The 22,360-nt window shown below is 45.8% G+C and overlaps 1 protein-coding gene, 1 non-coding gene and 2 pseudogenes across 2 annotated transcripts; 2 read left to right on the top strand and 2 right to left on the bottom strand.

Moving 5' to 3' along the window:
- Positions 1 to 2,865: 2,865 nt before the first annotated feature.
- LOC119352953 (probable long-chain-alcohol O-fatty-acyltransferase 5) lies at positions 2,866 to 4,684 on the top strand. The gene has a single exon (XM_037619537.1). The coding sequence runs from the start codon at positions 3,069 to 3,071 to the stop codon at positions 4,113 to 4,115; it is 1,047 nt and encodes a 348-aa protein (XP_037475434.1). The 5' UTR covers positions 2,866 to 3,068; the 3' UTR covers positions 4,116 to 4,684.
- A 3,884-nt stretch (positions 4,685 to 8,568) lies between these two features.
- Positions 8,569 to 11,859, bottom strand: LOC119358769 (annotated as a pseudogene).
- A 5,048-nt stretch (positions 11,860 to 16,907) lies between these two features.
- Positions 16,908 to 17,010, bottom strand: LOC119359844. Its single transcript, XR_005172690.1, has one exon. It is a non-coding gene; the product is annotated as a U6 spliceosomal RNA (small nuclear RNA).
- Positions 17,011 to 19,299: 2,289 nt separating this feature from the next.
- Positions 19,300 to 22,360, top strand: part of LOC119352954 — a 5,666-nt pseudogene continuing 2,605 nt past the window's right edge.

The following is a 22,360-nucleotide window of genomic DNA, read 5'->3' on the forward strand; positions in this document are numbered from 1 at the left end:
AGGGTTCGGGTGGGGGTGAGAGGATAAGGGAGGAGTGGGGGTCGGCTGGGCCGTGCGGGTGGGCCAGTTGGGATGGCCTGGCTGTCAGCTGGGCCGGTTGGCCCAGTGGGGGTCCCTTTTCTTTTCTTTTGTTTTTACTTTTATTTATTTTACCTTTTCTGTTTTAGTTTTGTTTCCTATTATTTTAGTTTTATTAAAATACACACGTAGCATCTAATTTAGTATTTCAACTTAGTCCATAGTCACAAAAAGTCTAATCCTCAAATAAATTAGTTTGACATTTTATTAATTACAAAAGGTATTTAAATAATTGTTTTCACTATTGTTTTAATTGTTTTAGGGCCTTTAAACATTCTATCAAAGTTTGGTTTCTCCACCATAATTACCTATGTATTATTTGGTTCGCTCCGAACATTTAAATCTTAATATTTGAAAATTTTTATTGTTTGCTCAATTTTGAATTTGAAATTCGAACTAGGTTCCGAACTAACGCGAGTTTATCCACAGTAACCGAGGTGACGTGGCATCATTAGTGGGGATTACTGTAGCTTAATTACCCGGGCGTCACAGTATGTCCATCTTTCCCTAAAAAAAACTTTGTATGTCCATCTTGCACCCCTTTTCTGAGTAGCACTGAAGTTGCTTGGTTTTGGCAGTAGATTACGATAGCAGTCTTGCTTGGTTGATGTAGTATATGATTTTTGCCTTTTGGTCACCTGATTTGATGCATTCTGCCTGAAAGGTCTACAGTAGTTCGGAAATTGCTTTTGAAGCTCGTTAATTTGAAGAAGAAGAAAAATCCACATATTTGTAAGGATGTATTCTACACGTGCGTAAAGTTTGACCATGATATATGTTTACCACGTGAGCTACACAAAAAGGACACCTTTCGAGATTTTGAAAACAGTGAACAGTCACTATTTACTTTTAAAAACAATGATTTTTGCGTTTTAAATAAAAGGTTTTTATCATTTATGCCACTAATTATGTCCCACTACTCAGTTTTACCATTAGAAATTACAACTAAAAAATGTCATCGATTCATGAGGTGTTTGCTCAAAAATGTCATTAGATATCTCAAAAATGCCATCGTTCCTTTAGATGTTTGCTCAAAAAAATACCATTAGACATTATTATTTTCACGTCAAATCCGTTGACCATTTTATATGACAAAAATAAGCCTAGACCCACATGTCCATTCTATCCATCTCACAATGATAAGTGTGGCTCCACTTGTGAAGAGTAACCAAGCGGATAATTTTACAGGAAAATAAGAACATTGTTGGGAACAAATGGGCCCACACTTTATTGTAGCGAGATATAGGAAGAGCTGGCATGTTGGTTCATAGGTATTTATATCATTATAACATGGCAAAAGAGATTTGAGATCACAATAATGGTGTTCGGTGGCATTTTTGAGTATGTGTCTAATGAAGCAATGACATTTTTTAAGAAGTTAAAATTCCTAGTGGCAAAACTGAGTAGTGTGATACAACCGGTGGCATAAATGATAAAAACCCTTAAATAAAAACTGGTTTGATTTGCATGCCTCCTGGGTCGCTTTGCTCGGGCAACCTTGGAGGATGGAGGCGATCCAACTCCTAGCTAACAAACCCTAGTGCCTAATCCCCTCTTGTTGCCACCCTTCCATCAAAGGTGAAGGGAGTGGAGGGTGCACCTTGGCGACGCCCTCCGCATTCAAGTAGGCTCGTATGGCGAAGCATCGTGGGGGAGCTAGCTGCGGATGTGCGTTGTGTCCTGCTCCTGTAGTGCGAGGTAGTGTTGGGGCTCGGGCGCCTGGCTTGTGCTCGATCGGACTGATCTGATGCTCTGGTTATCAGAGGTGCGTTGGCTGCTCGGGTGGCAGCTGAATGTAGGAGTGCACGGTGTCGACAACTCCGGTGACCGGTGGGTGCACCATCCTTGGCGGCGTTGGTCTAGGCTTAGACCACTCTGTGGAAGCGATGATTGTTCATGGACCGGTCGCCTCCTAGGCTGACTTTGTTCGAGCCATCAATGATGTCGTTAGTGCTCAAACTAGGGATATGCAGTGTAGTCGAGTGATGGTGTTGTGGCTGGGACGTTGTCCTCGGCGTAGGGGTGCGGTTCCTCCAGATGAAAATCTTTGTCATGCCAGTGATGACAACATCTATGGGCAGCGTTTTCCTTCCTCGAGGCATTGCCGAGAAGATCCAGCACCCTCCCACCCTAATGATCCTTTCTCCGGGTGAAAACCCAGATCCGCCTTGTCAGATCCACGATGGATATGTCATTACTTTCTTGGAAGCATCATTTTGGAGAGATCCTAGCGGGCACACATGGGTTGCGTGTGATGGCTGGTACGGCGCCGTCGGGGGCTGGTGTGTGTGGAGTCTGCGAGGGCGTGTCCAGCTGGGCAGGTCATTGGGACGTGGTGGTAGGCAGCAGGAGCACACTTGATAAGTAGGCAGTGTTGGACGAGTTTTGTTAGTCGGTATCAAAGCGCACATGTCCATACCCCTTCGGACATGTCTTCTTTCTCGATGTCGACAAGGTCGAAGAACACACTTGTGGCCGATTTCGATGGGACGGTAGGGAATGGTCTTTATTGTTGTTGCATTGAAGAAGTCGTTGAACGAAGAGTGCGATGGGCGATGCATGATGACACAACAATGGTCTATGGTGTGTTTTACTCTCCCATGTTTAGTCGATAAAGGTTTTACCAACGCCTTTGTATGTCTTGTGGTGATGCTGCCATCGTCCAGCTCGATGTGGTTGCTTTTGTTCAATAAACCAAACAATTATCGCGTCGACACATTTCTTCTGTTAATGGAATCTTAGCAGCACTTCCGCTAACTTTAAAACAATTTAATTAGAACAATTTGATTGATTGCGAGAGACAAACCTATGAGTACATAGTGCTTTTAATCCACAGTACTTTTGTCAGCATCACTTCCTTTGATGAACAGCTCAGTGTCAAAGGACGAATTTAGTAGTACTAGGAGAATATCACTGTCGGCTGTGGGGCGACGATGCTTGCTTAAGTACAGTGGCAGCGCCAGACTCTTCTGCTCGCGCACTTTACCACCATGCCGTGGCATCGGCAGGACGCGAGCGCGCTGGCCATGGAGCTCCTGCCGGACAGCATCCCCGCGGTGTCCGTGGCCGCCGCGGCCGCCGCGCTGTACGCGCGCGCGGCGTCGTCCCTCCTCCGGCCCGGGCTCCCGCGCCTCGCCGCGCTGCTCCCGGTGCTCGCGCTCCTCGCCGCCGCGCCGCTGGCCTTTGCCTCCTCCGCCATCGTCCGGGGCGTCGCCGCCTTCTTCCTCGCCTGGCTCGGCGCCTTCAAGGTCGCGCTCCTCGCCGCCGGCCGCGGCCCGCTCGACACCGCCCTCCCCGTGCTCCCGTTCCTCTTCACCGCCCTGCTCCCCGTCAAGCTCCGCCGCGGCGGCGATGGAGGTTCCGGAGCCAAGTCAGTTTCGCTCGTCTCCTGCGCGGTCAAGGTCGCCATCATGGCCGCCCTCGTGGGCCTCTACCGGCTCAACGCCCGGCTGCACCTCTACGCGCGCCTGGCGCTGTACAGCGTCCACACCTACTGCTTCCTCGACCTGCTCCTCCCCTGCGTCGCCGCCGCCGCGGCCGCGCTGGGCATGGAGACGGAGCCGCAGTTCGACCGGCCGTACCTGGCCTCCTCGCTGCGGGACTTCTGGGGCCGGCGGTGGAACCTCATGGTGCCGGCCATCCTCCGGCCGTCGGTGTACGACCCCGTGCGCGCCCGCGCGGGGGGCGCCGCGGGCGTGCTGGCCTCGTTTGCGGTGTCCGGGGCGATGCACGAGGCCATGGTGTGCTACCTCAGCCTGCGGTGGCCTCCCGGCGGCGGGATGGCCGCCTTCTTCGCCCTCCACGGCGCCTGCTGCGTCGCCGAGGGGTGGTGCGCGCGGCGGTGGGCGGCGAGGAGGCCGCCGCGCGCCGTGGCGACGGTGGGTGTGGGGCTGTTCGTGGCGGGCACGTCGTTCTGGCTCTTCTTCCCGGCGCTGCTCAAGGACGGCGTCGAGGAGAGGTTCCTGGAGGAGTGGGCTGCCGTGGCGGCCTTCTTCCTCGACGCCGGCGGGAAGATTCCGTACGTCGCTGTACGGTGAACGGAGTAGCTAGCCATAGTAATTGCTTCCATGAAAGCAGTCAAATCATCACCAAGTGAACTTCTCTGATGGTTCAGTGAAAACGAAACGAAAAGCGCCGTTGACAGTTAAGAGATAGCAGTTAGAAGTTGGATGAAACAGTTTGAATTTTTTCGATTTGTTAAAAAGGCGCCCGAATATCAGTCAAATAGTAGTCCATCACGGCTAAGAAACTGATAACAGAAATAGGGAATGCAAATGCTCAAGTCAATCTTTGTCTTCTATTTCTTTTCACGAGTACACAAAGTCTGCGTATCACTCCGTTGATTTTTTTCTTCGAAAAAGGGCGCTTTATATTACTTAAAAGATTTAAGCATTAGTATCACTCCATTGATAGAAGAAGAAAGAACTACATGATACAACACATGTCATGAACGTAAGAAGAACTGGACATGATGCCCAGAGCAAAAAGATGTGGGATGCTCGGCCCAAAGCAAAGCAAAACAACACGGCAAAACTCGCCTAGCCCTAAGAGACGACCCAAACGATGTCTTTGGTTTTTGCATAAATATCTCGACAGGTTTGCATTCAGAAACACAGCAGCCATCATGAACAGAAGCACATCAGTTGCTGACAAGAGAGGAAGAAGTAAAGTAAAGTCGAAGCAGTGGAAGACAGTCTTCAATCAAAGAATTCACAAGGGGCCATGTAGCATAGAGCCCAATCTTGCAGCTTAGCATCATCAAATATTCAAATACCCTCAAAATTATCAGCTACCGAAATAATTCTAGGGTCACGAACATCATGAGCCCAAAAAAATTTCAACCACACACACGTACGCCACCATTCTGCACCTTGAGCTTACAGAAAAGCAGCAAAAACATCCACCCACCCCCTGATGATCCTAGCCACCATTCAGAGTTTTTCAAAGTGAATTTTACTTACTAAAGTTCGACAAAACTCTTCACTGTTAAAAAAAGTACTCCCTCCATAAAGAACTATAAGAGCGTTTAGATCACTAAAATAGTGTTTTGAACGCTCTTATATTTGTTTACAGAGGAAGTAGATTAAACCTCAGTCCACCCTGCTCTGTAAGAAGATAAACTTACTCCGCGTCACTTCATGATACTTGTTGCAAAAGAAAACAAGCTTTAAAAAATCCCAACAATTCCACAACTTTGCCACGAAAATTAAGTAGCATTCTGACCCCAGGAGGCAATCTCTTGACTTCCCAACTTTATTCTCAACAGGATTTAATTACTCGCCTTCTTAAAGCAGAGAAAATCAGAGTACTCTTAGGTGGTGTTTGGTTCTTCCTAGGACTTTTTCTAGTCCCTAGAACTTTTTAAAAAAGACTCTATGGCCCTGTTTGGTTCATAAGTCTTAGGACTTTTTTTAGTCCCAACTTATAAGTCCCAAGTCCCTAAAAAGTCTCTACCTGTTTGATTTTTGGGACTTATAAGTTTCTATAAGACCATATTACAACTATAAGTCCTTATAAGTCCCTCCTTTCATAAGTCCCAAATGCCCACTTTAAGTCCCTATAAGTCCCTCCTGTTTGGTTTAGATGAGACTTATAGGGACTTATTTAAGTCCCTAGACCAATAAGTCCCTGGAAACAAACATCATCTAAAGGAGGTGCTTCTGGCCCTGTTTGTTTCATAAGTCCTAGGACTTTTTTTAGTCCCAATTTATAAGTCCCAAGTCCCTAAAAAGTCCCTACCTGTTTGGTTCCTGGGACTTATAAGTCTCTGTAAGACCATATTATAACTATAAGTCCCTATAAGTCCCTCCTTGAGAGTCTTATTTCATAAGTCCCAAATACCCACTTTAAGTCCTTATAAGTCTCTCCTGTTTGGTTTTGATGGGACTTATAGGGACTTTTTTAAGTCCCTAAACCAATAAGTCCCTGGAAACAAATACCCTCTAAGGACTTTTAGCAAAAAGCCTTAAAAAAATCCCACCCTGTTTGGTTTGCTAGGGACTTTTTTTAATCCCAACACAAAAAAGTCTCTGGAACCAAACATCCCTTAGGCCATGGGATGTCCTAGTCGCTCGGCTTAATTGATGCGGTGGCCGCTCGGCTTCTTCCCCGAAGTCAGCGCCTCGTGGTGCTCCTCCTCGACACCTTCCTCCCGCTGGTGGCCCAGCTCGCCGGCGGGACCGTGCACACCGCAACCCCGGCGCCCCGCTTAGTTCGGCCTCGGCTACAGACTTGCAAGGTGAGCTCCATCTCCACCTCGGCCTCCGGTTGCCATGCCTAGGAGTACTCCGATGGCCGCCTTTTTTGCCCTGCACGGTGCCTGCTGCGTCGCCGAGGGGTGGTGCGCGCGGCGGTGGGCGCGCGCCGTGGCGACGGCGGTGGTGGGGCTGTTCGTGGCGGGCACCTCGTTCTGGCTCTTCTTCCCGGCGCTGCTCAAGGACGGCGTCGAGGAGAAGGAGAGGTTCCTGGAGGAGTGAGCTGCCGTGGCGGCCTTCTTCCAGTTCCAGCACACCGGCGGGAAGATGAATTCCATTGCCGTACGGTCAACGGAGTAATCATACTAGCAGTTGCTTGGTACTGGCAGTCGATTACGATAACAATATTGCTTGATTGATGTAACAAGCATAATTTTTTACCTTTTGGTCACCTGTTTTTGATGCATTGCTTGGTATTGGAAGTCTGCAGTATTATGCCTGAAACAAGTGTACAGTAGTTCAGAAATGTTTTCCCTTCAGAAATTGCTTTTGGAGCACGTTAATTTGACGATGGCCTGCCCCGCCCCTCGTCCTTTGAGGCGAGAAGCGCCGCCCACATGAACCGGCTGTAGTCGTCGACGAGCAGTAGGATGTAGCATCGTTCCGCCCAACATCGACCTGGTGTCCGGGCCACAGAGGTCACCATGGACCAAGACCAACTCGAGGGACATCTCCGCCCTGAACGAACGGCAGGCGGTGCTGCTTCCCGGCAAGGCACGCCTCTCAATAGCTCATCCGCATGCTCGATTGAACCAAACCGCCGCACGCCACGCCGTCAAAGTATGGCCCATGGCAAGGCATACTGGACAACAAGGACAAAACGAAAACTTACAGAAAGCGATTCGATGCGCACCGAATACAAGATCGCCTCTACAAGTTTTGGTTTCACTCTGATGTCAACTGTCACACAAACTACTGGCTAGCTGCCTAGCTAGATAGCTTCCCCGATACTGAAGGAAGAGGATCAGAGAGCAACTACAAGTGGACACACACAGCCTCGCACTTTGGAAGCTAGCTCAGCTCACATACTCCTGCTTGGATGCTGGAATCGCTTGAGAAACAAAGAGGAGCTCAACCACTTTTATAGTAGTGGTAACCGAGACTTATGAGATGTCCTCATCGCTGACGACATGTCTCGGGATGACATCACTGCTGACATCGCTTCCTAGGATGACCTCATCGCTGACCTCGTTCCTGTTGACAGACATATCAGATCCTGAGACACCCTCACCTGGAAAACTGTTCTCAGCTGAGGGCGAGATACTTGAGATCCCGAGACGCCTGCCAGAAGATTCCGTATGTCGCTGCACGGTCAACGGGGTAGCTAGCAAAGCAATTGCTTCCATGAAACTGTCTATTCATCACCAAGTAAACTTCTATGATGGTTCAGTGAAAACGAAAAGTGATGTTTGACAGTTGAGAGATAGCTGTTGGAAGTTGGATAAAGTTGTACAAAAGACAACGTCAATTAATATGTATCCAAGTGGAGATCAATGTCTAACTTAGAGCATCTACAACCGGACCCCTCAAATCCTCCCCAAACGCACCGACGGATGGTCACTACCCGGACCGAAAAGAGAACTGCTACACAGACGATGGGCTGTGCCCGATTTGTAGACGACAAGCTGTATCAGCCATCGATCACTTGTGTTCACCTGGGCCACAGCCATCGATCACAACGTCGTCTGAAAATCGTCCAGCAACTTATCGTGTGCATAGTAATTTCGGACCGAAAAACGCCGCCTATAGTTTGCAACAGCCATAGACACAAGAACAGCATTGCTGACAGTAAAAACAAAGTAAAGGAGATGCAGAGGAAGACGACTCCAAGAGTGACAAAAGGGGCTATGTAGTATATCGAGCCCAATCTTGCAGCTTACCGTATCAGCACATACCCTCCAAAATCCTCAACTAAAGAAATATTTCTACCATTACAAACATTATGAGACTTCACTAGTGCTAAAGAAAATTCAGTTCAGAAAAAAAAATGCTAAAGTAAGCAGCACCAAAATCTCAACATTACACCACCATTCTGCACCATGAACTTACAAGAAAAGGCAGCAAAAACAACCAACCCCTGATAATTCCAGCCACCATTCAGGGTTCTATTTTTACAGTAATTCTTACTTGACAAAGTTTCACAAAAACTCTTCCATATTAGACCTAGGTAACATAGTTTACAAATACACGCATTATCGGAAAGCGGATTACCAAAGTGATCTCCTTGTGTTGTTTACACATCATCACTGTTAATCACTAGCCCTCTCTCCATCTTTACATACTATAGTTTGAGAATAACATGCCGCCCAAATGAATGGGGGAATACGAAAGTGATAGTGGCCCAAAATGCCAAGACGAATGAAATGGCAGTGACTACGTAGAGGATTGGGTCAGAATCATCAGACACACTTCCTGCAGTACCATTCCATGCCGCAGGACCTGAACTGGAAGTGCATGATCGAAGGTTGTTGTTCCCTCTGTAACAGTCTGTATCAAATGAGCCAAAACTGACCAGAGTCTGGTAGACATCCCGATAAGTTGTTGCATGCCACAGAGAACACCTCCAATGATGATAGCCGTGTCAACTGCCATGGTATCAATCCATTCAGCCTGTTTTTGGATAGGTCTAAGCTTTCGATCTCGCTCATATTTGCGAAGGTTGCAGGAATCGGTCCAGTCAAGAAATTGTCTGACAAATTGAGAGACTTGATATGGCGCAAATTCCCCATCTCCTTCGGAATCTCACCTGACAGCATGTTTGAAGAGAAGTCAATGCCAGACATTGACATGAAGAAGTTTTGTCCATATGTGTATGGTTGCCCTTTAGTTGTGAAGGTGAAGCCTGGGAGGTCATAATTATTGGTATAAACAAAGTCCGCGCCATATTCCCCTCCTCCATAGGTAATACTACCAGCTGCGGGCCAATGTTCGTAAGGATCGACGGGTTCAAATGGAATGCCGCCAATACATGGTGGTATGGAACCTGAAAGTCTGTTGTGCGAGATGTCGATTATGCTCAAGTGTTGGAGATGACAGAGATTTGAAGAGATATGTCCCTCAAACTCATTCCTGCTTAACAAAAGTACACTGACTTGAGAAAGATATTGTGCCCACTCAAGGTTGCCTGTGAACTGATTATTGCTGAGATCTAAAGCTATAATGAAGGAGCTGTTGAAAAAGGCACCCGGGGAGCCTGACAGGGAATTCCCCGATACACTCAGAAACATGAGGTCTACCATAGTGCCGCAGTTTGGGAGACGCCCTGTAAAGTAGTTGCCTGACAGGTCTAACATCATAAGATTTGTTAATGTGCTAATTTCTGGATGAATGCCACCAGTTAAACCATTATTAGCAAGGCTCAAAGCTTGCAGTGAAGGAAGACACCATAAGGAAGTGTCCAGTTCTCCTGACATATTGTTATCATGCAAATCCATGATTTGGACATTACCAGACAGATTTCTAGGGAGAGTCCCTTCAAATTTGTTGTTGCCTAGGTGTATTGCCCACAGGTTAGCAGAGAAGCTACTAGCCCCATCAAGTATCTTGCCACCAAGTGTATTGTTTGAGAGCTTCAATATATTCATTGCATAACAATCAGTGAACAAGCAAGGTGGTACTTTTCCTGTAAATCTGTTATTTGATAGGTCCATAAGTTGTATGCTGCTGTTGCACAATGATGGTGATATTGTTCCAGAAATAGTATTGCGGGAAACATCAAGAATTATCAGATGAGGTAACATCAAACCAATGTTGGCTGGCAGCTGTCCTTCAACTAGGTTCAGTGATACATTCACCTGTTTAAGATTAGTTTGGGGTTGCCCTATCAGATCTAGTGATCCAACTAGTGAGTTATTTGCAAGATTCAGGTAAACTAGTGTGGTTTTCTTTGTGAACAGCCAGTTGGGCATGCTCGCCGGCAAATTATTGTTGGACAAATCGAGAAGCTGCAGATGATTCTGTGTGTGCAGGAAATGTGGCTCGGTAATCATGCTCTTATCAAGGTTACACCAAGAGAGCCTTAGTGTATTCAACTGAAATTTAGGTACCCAGCCATGCATTTTCACTTGAATGACCAAATCAGTATTCCTAGATAGATCTAGCTCTTTGAGTTTGGTACAGTTTCTCAGCCAGAAGAAATCAAATTGACCGCTTAGCCTGTTTTCAGATAACCGGATAGTATGAAGCGATGATGTACACTTCCAAGATGAGTTTATAGGTATATGCCCTTGTAATAGGTTTTCTGAAAGATCCAAGTACTCAAGGTATGAAAGTGCAAATACGGATGCCGGGACCCTACCACTCAATTGGTTGGATCTCAAATGCAATTCTCGCAGGTTCCAAGATGAGTTTATATGTATATGTCCCTTAAAGAGGTTGTATGAAAGATCCAAGTACTCAAGGCATGGAAGTGCAAATACGGATGCTGGGAGGGTACCACTCAATTGATTGGATCCCAAATGCAATTCTCGGAGGTTCCAAGATGAGTTTGTAAGAATATGCCCTTGAAATAGGTTTTCTGAAAGATCCAAGTACTCAAGCCGTGGAAGTGCAAATAAGGATGCTGGGAGGCCTCCACCCAATCTATTGAAAGTCAAATATAATTCTCGCAAGCGCAAGTTCCGAGATAAGTTTATAGGTATATGTCCTTCAAAGAGGTTGTATGAAAGATCCAGGTACTCAAGGCGTGGAAGTGCAAATATGGATGCTGGGAGGCTACCCCTCAATTGACTGGATCCCAAATGCAATTCACGCAGATTACGGAGATTTCTGAAGTCTGCCATTGGTACACGCCTTATAGTAAGTAAAAATTAATTGTAACTTTTTGTTTGCGGAAAAATAATAATTGTAACAACTGAAAAAGAATATATATTTTTTGTTTCAGTACCTGTACTATGAAGAGTCCCACCTATGTTGTTTCCATTGAGATTTATGACTTCTAGAGAAACCAATTTGCCAACAGATCCCGGGATACCCCCACCTTGAAAACTGTTGTAACTGAGGTCGAGATACTTGAGCTAGCTTACTCAATCCTTGGAGACCTGAGGAATTGTTTGCTTCAGAATAAGATGATTTGCAATCAAAATTATTTTGGAAGATTAAAAGAAGAGTTGCATGCATGCATGCAGCAGGAGTTACGTACCCTCGAAATTTTGTGAACAAGCGTAGTGTCCAGAGAAATTCAGTAGTTGAAGCTCCCGAAACGAAGAAAATATCGTCAAGTTAAGATTCGGACATTCATCTTCGCTATACTGTAGGTTTTCTTGGTAGATTTGGAAAAGGTTAAGATGAGACACTCGGTGTGTGGTATTGTCGCACGTTATCCTTTCCCACGAGCAGCAGTCACCACCGTCTCCCCAAGAACTGGGAACCTTGGACTCTGCATTCACAAGCCAAGAGCGAATATCCATGAGGGCTGCTCTCTCCTCCATCAAGCAGCCCGAAGAACTCAGAAACATGGGACAAACTACAGAGAGGACCACGAACAAACATCTCCATAACAAGTAGCAGCCCATTTGGAAGAAAAAGGTTCTCAGATTTTGCTGTGAATTCTAGGCTGTAGTTTGGGAGCAGGATGTGTGCGTATTTCTTCCGCTCCTTGCTTGCTGCGGTCTTTATAACTAGCCATCCCTATACTGTAGACCAGCTCACAGTTTAGTCCATGGCCAAGGAGGTATACTTAGTCAACAAAGCAACTTCATTAGTGGCATTTTTGTATATTTTTTGCGGGAACATTAGCGACATTGTTGACTTGTTGACGAACATTTTGGAGAATGGCCACAGACATGCACAAACGACCAAACATTGGCAATGACTGGCCACTAAGCACTAATCTTGGGGATAGATAATATATTGATTTGGGGTCCAAACACTTTGTGGACTTGGACTACCGAAGCTCCTGCACTTGATATGGAGGCCAAAAGGGGCAGAAATATGCATTGTCTAATCCAGTTGCTCCATTTGATTGCTTGATCTTTTTACTGCTGTAGACAAATAATTGCAGGCAATGCTTCCTCAATATTAATGGCAGGAGCAACCCATTTCAAAGAGAAGGGTTTTACCTTATCCCGTGAATTCTAGGCTGTAGGTTTGAGAACAAGATGGATGCTTACTTGTTCTGCTCCTCCTTGTGGTGTTTATAAACTTGCTTCGTAAACAAAGCTTAGTCCATGGTCAGGAAAGGCATGGTTGGACAGCAACTTGAGCTAATGCCATTGTTGACTTACTGGGGAACGTTTTGTTGGCACAAAGTCTCTGCAAAAAGATACTCTATCGCACTAGTGACCACTGACCAGGACCAAACTTGGACCATGAGTACACCATTAAGCACTAATCTTGGGCATATATAATACGTACTATCCTCCAGGACACCGTGTGGACTTGACTGCCAAAGGTCTTGCACTAGATATGCAGGCCAAGATCGAGGGGGCGGAACAGAAATATGCACGACTTTGGAGTTGGCTATAAAGCACATCCAGAATCTGGTTCTCACTTGTGAGTGCAGAACCAGTAGCCAATGCTACAGGGTTTCGGTTGCATTCCAGACTTCCAGTAGGAAGGAACAAGCTTCGGAGACAGTCCTACCGGTACAGGTTTCAGTTGCGTTTCAGGGTAGCTCTGTCAGAGGCTAGTCTTATAGCCCTGGTATGTCTAAACAGATCGGTATCAAAATCAAAACTGTGCGGTGCAGTGGCGGAGCTATGCTGTCAAAGGTGGGCGTGCCAGTACAAAGGAATCCACTATTTTTTTCTCTCACAGCTCAGCCTACCCTCGATCCTCCACTGCATTTGCTACCGGCTGGGCGGGCCGTAGCCTCTTTTTGTAACACGTAGCTCCGCCAGTGGTGCAGTGTAAGTCATGTTGAGCATCACGCGTGCCATTGAGAACATGATGGGCAGTGGCAAATTGCCAGCAAGCAAACATTAAGGGTAAATCACGGATTGAGTTTCAGATAGAAATACTAGTAGTATGAAGAACTGCACAAGCTTTCTGAAGGAAATGCATGAGTTCAGAATTAACCTAAAGCGAGAGCTCCATTCCAAACACTCGTAGCAGTTCACTCCTTCTGCCCCGCTCCGCTGCACATCCGGCCTCCCACGGCGCCGGAAGGATGCCGGCATGTCCTCTCCGGTTGCCGGCGATGCTCGGCACCTTCCTATCTCTTGCTTCGAACTAGTCCCCCACTCCGCGCGTGGCGGCGCGACGGAGAGAGGTCCGGGATGGAGAAGAAGAGACTCTTGGAGGAAAGCGGAGGGAGGAGGATTCCAGCCGGCGTGGCTAGTAAATAGCATAAAACTACTACTTTACAGGTTAGGGTTCCAAAAAACTACCGGTTTTTAATTTTTCTCAGATAACTACCAAGTAAGTGGTCGGCTGTTTCAAAAAACCTAAAACATCTAGTGCTTTACAGTTGATCCTGATTATGACAATTGGGACCCGCACGTAAGAACACTGATGTTTGACCGTCTGTCTGACCGTTAACTGACATGTGGGGTCCACATGTGAGCTCTCTTCCTCATTCTCTTCACTCCTCCTGCCTATATTCTTCCCCAGGAGATCGATGGAGTGTCGGCCGGTCGCCCCTTCTTCCACCTCGTCGGCGTCGGCCGGCCGCTCCTCCGCCTCCACTACTGCCCCTCTCCCTGGAACCTCTTCTCCTCACCGTGGCCTCTTCTCCCCCAACTTGACGCCAGCCTCGGCCTGCAGCCATGGCGGCACGTCTCACAAGGCCGCCACGCCCGAGCCGCCATGAACGCCGACGTCGGTCAACCGCCACGCTCGAGCCATCGGAGCCGAGGAAGAAGGTGAGCTAGGCAGGAATCGGTCGCTAGCGGGAGGCAGAAGCGAGGTCGGGATGCTCCTGCACGAGCTGCCCGCGAGGCCACCGTGCTCCGCGTCCATGGCGTCGGTGGCAGCGCTGATGCCGGGCAGGGGAGACACCGTGGAGTGTGGTGCCGCACTCATGGGGTTGCTCCGGCGCTCCAGCCACGCGCCCTCCTTTCCCGGTTCGAATCCCGTCCGTTGTTGTGGTCAACGCTCGGGCCAAGCTCTCGAGGCCGGCCGCCATGACTAGGCTCAAGCTCGAGCTTGAGCTCCTGCCTCGCGAGCTTCCTGGCCTACACTTCCCATGCCCGCAAGCCCGCCTTCTGCGCCCAGCCGCAACGGCCATCGCCGGTGAGTGGTGCTGCCCCCTGGCGCCCGTGCGGAAGGAAGCTCCACGGCGGCGCCATGGCTGCTGGTCGCGACGGAAGGGAGCACCACGCGCCGCCCGCGACGGAAGGGAGCTCCACGGCGGCTGGCCGGCGACCCTCACGGCGGCTGCTGGTGCACGGCCATGGGAGGGACCCGATTGCTTTTTAAAAAAGTTTACAGGGACCCGATTGCGTTTTAAAAAGTTTGCATGGGCCTGATGGCATTTTTGAAAAGTTTGCAGACACTGACATGTGAGACCCACATGTCAGTTAACGGTCAAACAAACGATCAAATAGACGGATCGTTTAGGTGCGGGCCCGACCTATCATAAACCTGTTTAATTTTGTAACAACAAAGATTTTGGGTTTTTTGAAACAGCCGACCACCCACTTAATAGTTATCTGAGAAAAATTAAAAACCGATAATTTTTTGGAACACTAGCGTGTAAAGTAGTAGTTTTATGTTATTTACTCCGGCGTGGCTATGGTCAGTGTGGGGAAGGGAGGAGGAGGCCTCTGTGTGCGACTGTGCGGTGACGCTTCTTACTTGGGCTCAACCCGATGCGGCCCAGTTTGGGCAATATTCGGCAGCTTGCCTTGTGTGACCTACTCGATTACTCTCTCTAATACAGTGATCATAGATAACATGCGTGAAGTCTGAATCCATGAAATAGCGGTTTTTTCTGAAGGTTTTGCCCATTTTTATTTTCCTTTTAAATATTTTCCTACTAGTTTACTGGTTTTCTTCCATTTTTTCTTTTCTATTCTTTTTTGTTTTTCTAAATTCCTTTTTTTTTCTCTGTTAAAACACCTTTAATTTCTCTATACACATGTTTAATATTATATATAGAACATTTTAAGATACATGTTGAGCATTTATCAAATGCACACTGAACATTTTCTTGGTACACAGTGAGCATTTTTTTCAACACACATTGAACATTTTTGAAATACATCATGAACATATGTACTTGTTAAACACGTTATTTTTTGGAAATGTCATGAACATTTTTTAATGGTATGAATTTGTTTAAATCACACAATTGCTTGACTGTGACTTACTATCATGTAAAACAGTAAAATATTATGTCTGGTGACCATGTTTTAAAGTTGAGTAAGTAAAATTTTGAAATATTTATTTTCAAAATTTTGAGTAAGTAATATTTATGTTTTGAGTAAGTAATATTTATGTTTTTTAAAAATAAAAATAAAAGAAAAAGGAAAATGAAACAGACCTATGTAACAAACCAACACGATCTTATTGGTTCGCCCACCAGAGTCTCCCTTGAGGCGGCGCGACCGCCTGTCTCGCTATAAGTGAGATACAAATGTGCCCGATTAATTCGTTGACAACTATTAATTAGGTCCTTCGTGCACACACGGAACTATTGATAAACCCTGTGGACAAAAAAAAATGATAACGTTTTTGTCCAAACACACTCAAGCGAGAAGGAAAACTTGTAAACAAATATTAGAAAAATCCACCGAGATGTCCTTCCTAATTCCTGGCTAATCTGAAAGTTGTTTTCGTTTGAAGCTTGGGCTCGACAAGATGCAGCTCAGTTTGGGCAATATCCGACAGTCATTTACGTAACTCACCTTGTGCGTGTAATCTCTACAAAGAGGAGTTTGTTCTGGCGCCTTCACCTCCCATCCGATTGTTTTCCTCTACTTAATTTTGTTTTCTTGTTGACCGGCTTGTTGGGCTTGTCATTTCAAAATCACTGGCTGACACATCGACCATACAGTTGTACTCATGCTATTTGTTATGATGAGATGACTCAAATATGATTTTACTCATGGTGTTTATCATCACCGGATGGATAGCTCAAGAAGATAGATAGGGTTTTTGCAAGCGACAAGGCAACGGTCATATCGATTGAAACATTGTCGGACATCATTTAATTAGGGGGCGGGTGGGGGGTAGGGGGAGCCCTACGTACGACTGCGGGAAAGAGGAAGTAGTTGTGCCTAGCTAGAATGACGTCCACGTCGAGATGTATGAAAGTAGAATTTTTCAAAAAAATATCACAAGTCCAATGACATTGGCAAAATTGTTCAACAATTGTCTCAGGGTTTTTGCGGCATCTGGAGTGGGTTTATTCTCAGTTGACATTTTGGAGAAATCAAAATTAAGAAAATAAAATAAAACACTCACAATCAGAAAATGGATTGTTAGCTGCTCCAGCTACAATGGTCTCGTGAAGCTGATGTATATAACATGAAAAAAAAAGTACAGTATTGAAAGCCAGGGGCTTGGATAGAGGAGACGCAAACAGTGGAAGGACCTAGCTGGAAAGAACAGTGCACAGCGCCGCAACCGCACGAGAAGATGGCCCAGGGACGTATCTGTAAAATGCGCAGGGACCGGCGCGCAAAATCTCAAAAAAATTTGGACCATTTCTCGATTTGTGCGTGTCATCCTTGCGCAGGGGCCATGCTAATCTTCTCTGTATCGTTCCAATTTTATCGGATGTCCCCGAAGGGACGATGTGGAAGGAAGAGCGACGCTTATAAACCGGTCCCGAGCTCCTTCGCTGCGCGATGTGGTACTAAACTTGGGGGGCGCTGCTGTGTCCCGCGAGCAGCAGGAACCGCGGGATGGCCAGTGGGCCGCATCTGCGCGCAGCCTGGTTCTTCCTCCGCTGGCCCAACTTGGAGGCGAACTGGCCGATGCATACCGGACACAGGGCCCTATTCTAGTAGTGGCAGGTTACGCTCAGAAAAAAAAAGAGTAGTGGCAGGTTTCTACGTGACTGACGTGGGATGCGAATACCTCTTCTTAATTAAAACTCAATTTTTTTAAAGACTCTGCACTGTACATGATGAGAGCGACCAAAACCAGAAGATCCAAAAAACAAAAACAAAAACAGAAGATCCACGTGACGGGCACAGTTCTTCCGCGCTTATTTGGTTGCCATTTAACCCTAAAAAAAGGTCATCATTTTTATCAGTTCCAAAACGTGAGATTTTGATCTTGGACAAGTTTTCCCTTTTGTGCCTGGTCTTTTCCTTGGAAAATTCATATAGATCACCAAAAGAGCCATTTTTACAAATAACCGGTCTTTGTGTTTTTTAGGATCACCGGTCTCTGTGTTTTGTCATGTACTCCCTCCGTCCCATAATATGTGTATTATGGGATGAAGGGAGTAGACTTCAGTGAACCATTGGTCCTTAATTTTACTGCTAAGGCACACACATTTTCTGATATTCAAGTTTAATCTTATTTTTCGCGGGAAAAGTTAAACCATGAATTTAAGCAAGGAAATTTTCTTATGTGTCACAAAAATTATAAAACCAAATTTATACTCCCTCCGGTTCAGAATATAAGGTGTATCATTTTTTTTAGACGTCAAGGTTCTATAATTTTGACCAACTTTATAGTGAATAAAGTATCAGTATGTACAATACCAAGTCATTATCATTAGATTCTTCACAAATGTATTTTTATATTTATTTACGTAGTATGGTAGATGTTGATATATCTTGCTATATCAAACATAGAAACGTTTACTTTTTGAAAAACTAATACACATTATATTTTGAAACGGAGGGGGTATTTGAAAGAAGTTTTCAATATAATTACAAGTCACATGATTCATAAATTATCGGTCTATCACAGGATCAAAGTTAAATATCAAAAGACATGTGCAACTTATAAAGTGAATACATAAGAGGGTAGCAGGGGTGGAAGTGGGGACGATGGTAACTATTGCACACGATTTTATCAATGCCCTCTCATTGGAGGGGTGGTCGTTGCCTGATGGTCGGCGGTGACATGACAATATGGCGAGGTAGGTCAAGGGCACTAGATAGCGACCACGAGCTAGGTGGCTGAGTAGGAGAATCAATGGGATGAGAAAGTGGATTCGATGGAGCACAATAGGAGAGGGTAAGAAAAAAAGGGACGGTGTACACCCTGGTACCTGGAAAAGATTAATATCTTAGCCCCTGGATGCAACTGGACGATTGGATCATCATGTTAAACCTCTTAGCTGTGTTCTTCTCCCCACGAATGGATCACGCGCAAGTCTTCCATCCATTGACCTGTCGCACTCTATCCATCTATCTCCCCCTGCCCTCCCCCAAGGTCGGTGGGTGGTGCCCCGCACCACCTCGTCACTAGACTAGATTTTGTTCATCACCCACACAACGCAGGCTTGCAATCCTTCACCACCTGTCCATAGGATTGAAGAAACCGAGTCATGCCGCTAAGTAAATTGAAAAAAGGGGTCTAAATCACGACACCAAAGAGCGAGACCATTGCTTCTCTTGATTGATACCGATACGCCAACTATTAAGATCCGAAGAGAGCCAACAGACCTGGCAACACATATACCCTTGCAACTCTCCGTCGCTGCCAGATCGGATGTCGTGATGTAGGGAGAGGCCGAAAATACTTTATTATAACGGGCCATCGCTGCAACTACCTCATCAATGTCGTTAGGGAAACAGAACCTAATGAAAACAATGACCTACAAAAGGAAAATGTAAAGATAGGGGAGAGGATCCCACTCCTCTTGTCACTCTCCGAAGGAGGAGGAAGGGAGGCCGAGGTGGCGGCCTGAAAGGGAGCTTGAGTGACTGGTTGGGACATTTTGCCGATACACTCTCGTACCATGTAGAGTCACACCTCATCCTCAATTTGCTGGTACACTCTCCTACCATGTAGAGTCACTAATGATCTAAAACGTCTTATATTAATTTACAGATGGAGTAGTATATAAGATATCTACTGTACCACTTGGGGCCTTGCAAAAGACCGCTACCGAATTCCACAGGAAGCCGGGGGTGCGAGCCGAAAGAAGCAGAAAGGGAATCCCCAGCAAGCAAAAGAAATGGGGATAAAATTCAAGGTCAAGCTATACAGCGACAGGGCGGGAAGCAGCGGAGACGGCGACGCCGGACCCACACCGCCGCCTGCGCCAGGCCTCGCGCCGTCGCCCTCCCTCGATCCATCGGCGGTTTCCACCTCGCCGCCCCCGCTTCAGCCGGCACGGCAGCCGCCGCTGACCCCCATCGTCAAGTACACGGTCAGTTCTTTCTTGCAATCTTGCTTCCTCCTGTAGTCTCCTCGGCGAACGGTGATGGTTGCTCGGCAATCACTTCTCCGAAATCTCGCGATTAGGTGGTGCGTCGGGGTGACCTCGGCTTCGTTCTTGGTCCGCTTTGGGGCGTTTCTTGCGCCCAGTTCGTGGTTGGGTGCTTTCTTGGCTGCTGCAGGATCGGGTGTCGTCGCACTTCAGTTAACATTTTCTTGGCTGCGTTCTTCGAATTGGTGTACTTTTTGCCTTGTTGGGAATATGGATTGCGTGTATGCTGGCCAGCCCTCCAATTAATTTCGTGATGCCTTATGTAGCACCTGAATTCTTTTGTAAAGGGAAAGATGTACTAGTTCGTTGGGGTTTCTGTTCAGAAATTGCGTTCCTTTGATATTCTTCTGCGAGTTCTTGGTCCAATCGGGTGACCCGGAAAGCTAGATAGATTGGATATTTCCATGGCAAGATAACTGAAAACTGTTGGATTCCCCTCTGTTTTCTGGATCGGATGCTCTGTTTTCACTGCACTTTTTTTACTCTGTTCTCTGCATTTGCATTTGCTCTGGAAAGTGTTTATTTTTTACAATGCCCTGCCGTTTTCTAGGATGAAGGACCGGATGTTGATGACGATTGGCCTGAGGACGAGGATGATGACTGGCCCGAGGACGAGGTGGAAATTTGTGTTCCTTTGCTGTTAGTTCTTATAGTTCAGTTCCATGAGTTGGTGACTTGAGTTCTTTGTCCAGTTGTTCTGAATACAGAGAATGATGCCTCGTCAGTTCACAATCACGGTGTTGGATTTTCTTTTCTACTTGTTGATTGTATACGTTGGGGTGAATAAGTTGTCGTGGTTGCTACTACACTTGCCTTCTGTTTTTCTAATGATGCCTGGTTATCACTGCACTGTTTCCCACTATTTTCTGCATTTGTGCTGGAAAGTATTTTTTTTACAAGCATGTTTGGCCATTTTCTAGGATCAAGGACTGGATGATGATGATTGGCCTGAAGACGAAGATGATGAGGGTTGGGAGGTTATGCAAGAGGATGAGGTGAAAAATTGTGTTCCTTTCCTGCTAGTTCTTAGTTCAATTCCATGTTGAGTTATTTGTCCAATTGTTCTGAACACAGAGAAGGATGCCACCCAGTCATCGCGGTGTTGGAATTAATTTTCTAGTTGTTGATTGCATTAGTTGGAGTCTGAATCAGTTGTTTTAGTTGTTACTACGCGTGTTTTTTTGGTACTTATGGGCTTTATTTGTGCTGGAAAGTATCCTTTACAACTATCTGTCTGCAATTACTTAGGATGAATTACCAGATGAGGAGAAATTCTACATTTCATTGTTTATGAGCGCTCAAAAGAAGAATCTCCCGCATGATCTTGTTCGGCATGACTCGGTGCCGCTCAACAAAAATGAATATTTTTCTCTGTGGGAAAATTGGAATCAGCTGCTGGATGGCAAGAGAACATACCTCCGACCACCGAAGGACTGCCGTATTCTCAGTGTCAGTGGCGTTTTCCGGTGTCCGGATGCTCGCCCAAGGACATTAGGATGCAAGGTGAGAACATTGTAGCTCCTCTGTTCACAACAATGCATTGATTTTTTAATCTTTTCCTCATTCAGTTAACACCATCTGACCTTTCCAATGACCTACAATAAACTTTCACCAGATATTCATGTGATAACGTCATGTGTCTCAAGTCTTACCAATAATGCGAGTTAGGGTACAGGAGAAGTTCTTATCTGACTTAAATAAGTTATAATTTTGCACATTGTGACCGATGATCCAAATCTAATGTAACATAGGTTTTCCCCACGAAGGCCTCATATCGTCTTCCTCCCAAATAAGTGGGTGATTGATGTGTGAAAACCATAAAAGAATTCTTAGGCTTACAATTTTGCGCCTTGTGCTTCAGCATTACTTATTCGAATCCATCCTTAATTCAGATGAATCTACTAAATCGCTAGTGCCCTTTTTGTGATACTTATTCTTTGTATGGCAGGAACCACTCTTGGATTTGGTTCAGGATTATCCAGATAATGACATTTTCCAGGAAATAATCAAGGTAAGTTTGCATGCCACTATAGGAGCATTCTCATTATTTAAGTGTTCTACACTAATGTGCAAAACTAGTTTTGTGCAGATTCTTTGTCAGCGCTATTTGCACATCAGACGAACTCGCGGAGATGGCAACTATTTCTACAGAGCTTTCTTTTTCTCCTACTTGGTAACTATCTAAGTTTCTAGGTTTTTTATGCTGTTGCTTTTTTGTTTTGCATCAACGTTTGATATGACTATGCTTGTAAACAGGAAAATCTTGGACAAATGCAAGATAGTCAAGCTGAAGTTACTCGCCTAATGGAACATGTGGCAGTGTCCAGAGAGAGTTTCTGTCGTCTGAAATGGGACAAAGCATACTTCTTAAATCCTGAAGAATACTTTTCAAGTGTTGCTTCTGTATGTATTCTCCTTGCTTACATAAGCTTCATTTTTTTTCTCTGACCTTGTAACCCTAGTTCTTTTGTAATACTTATTAGTTCAGTCATTTAGTGAAAAACAAACTACGTATGATTTATAATACTTGCCAAAATAACTTGATGTCCCTTATGTGGCCTGAATTGTCCAGTGCTGCTTGTAAGATGTGGTTGGCTGTAATCCTAGCGGGTTGATGCCTTTGTTAATTCAAAGTCAGGCTCGGCTCGAGCCTCTTCTCTTACTTTTTTTGTCCAGTACCCTTGCTGAATCTGCTTTGAAGTTATCTGAACCCATGCTCATCATCAGAAAATATCTTTGATACAGA

This window comes from Triticum dicoccoides, chromosome 2A (assembly GCF_002162155.2).
Source record: "Triticum dicoccoides isolate Atlit2015 ecotype Zavitan chromosome 2A, WEW_v2.0, whole genome shotgun sequence".
Lineage (NCBI taxonomy): Eukaryota > Viridiplantae > Streptophyta > Magnoliopsida > Poales > Poaceae > Triticum > Triticum dicoccoides.

What these genes read in the sequence shown, in the direction of transcription:
- LOC119352953 (XM_037619537.1), top strand. Translation starts at nt 3,069, where the DNA reads ATGCCGTGGCATCGGCAGGACGCGAGCGCGCTGGCCATGGAGCTCCTG.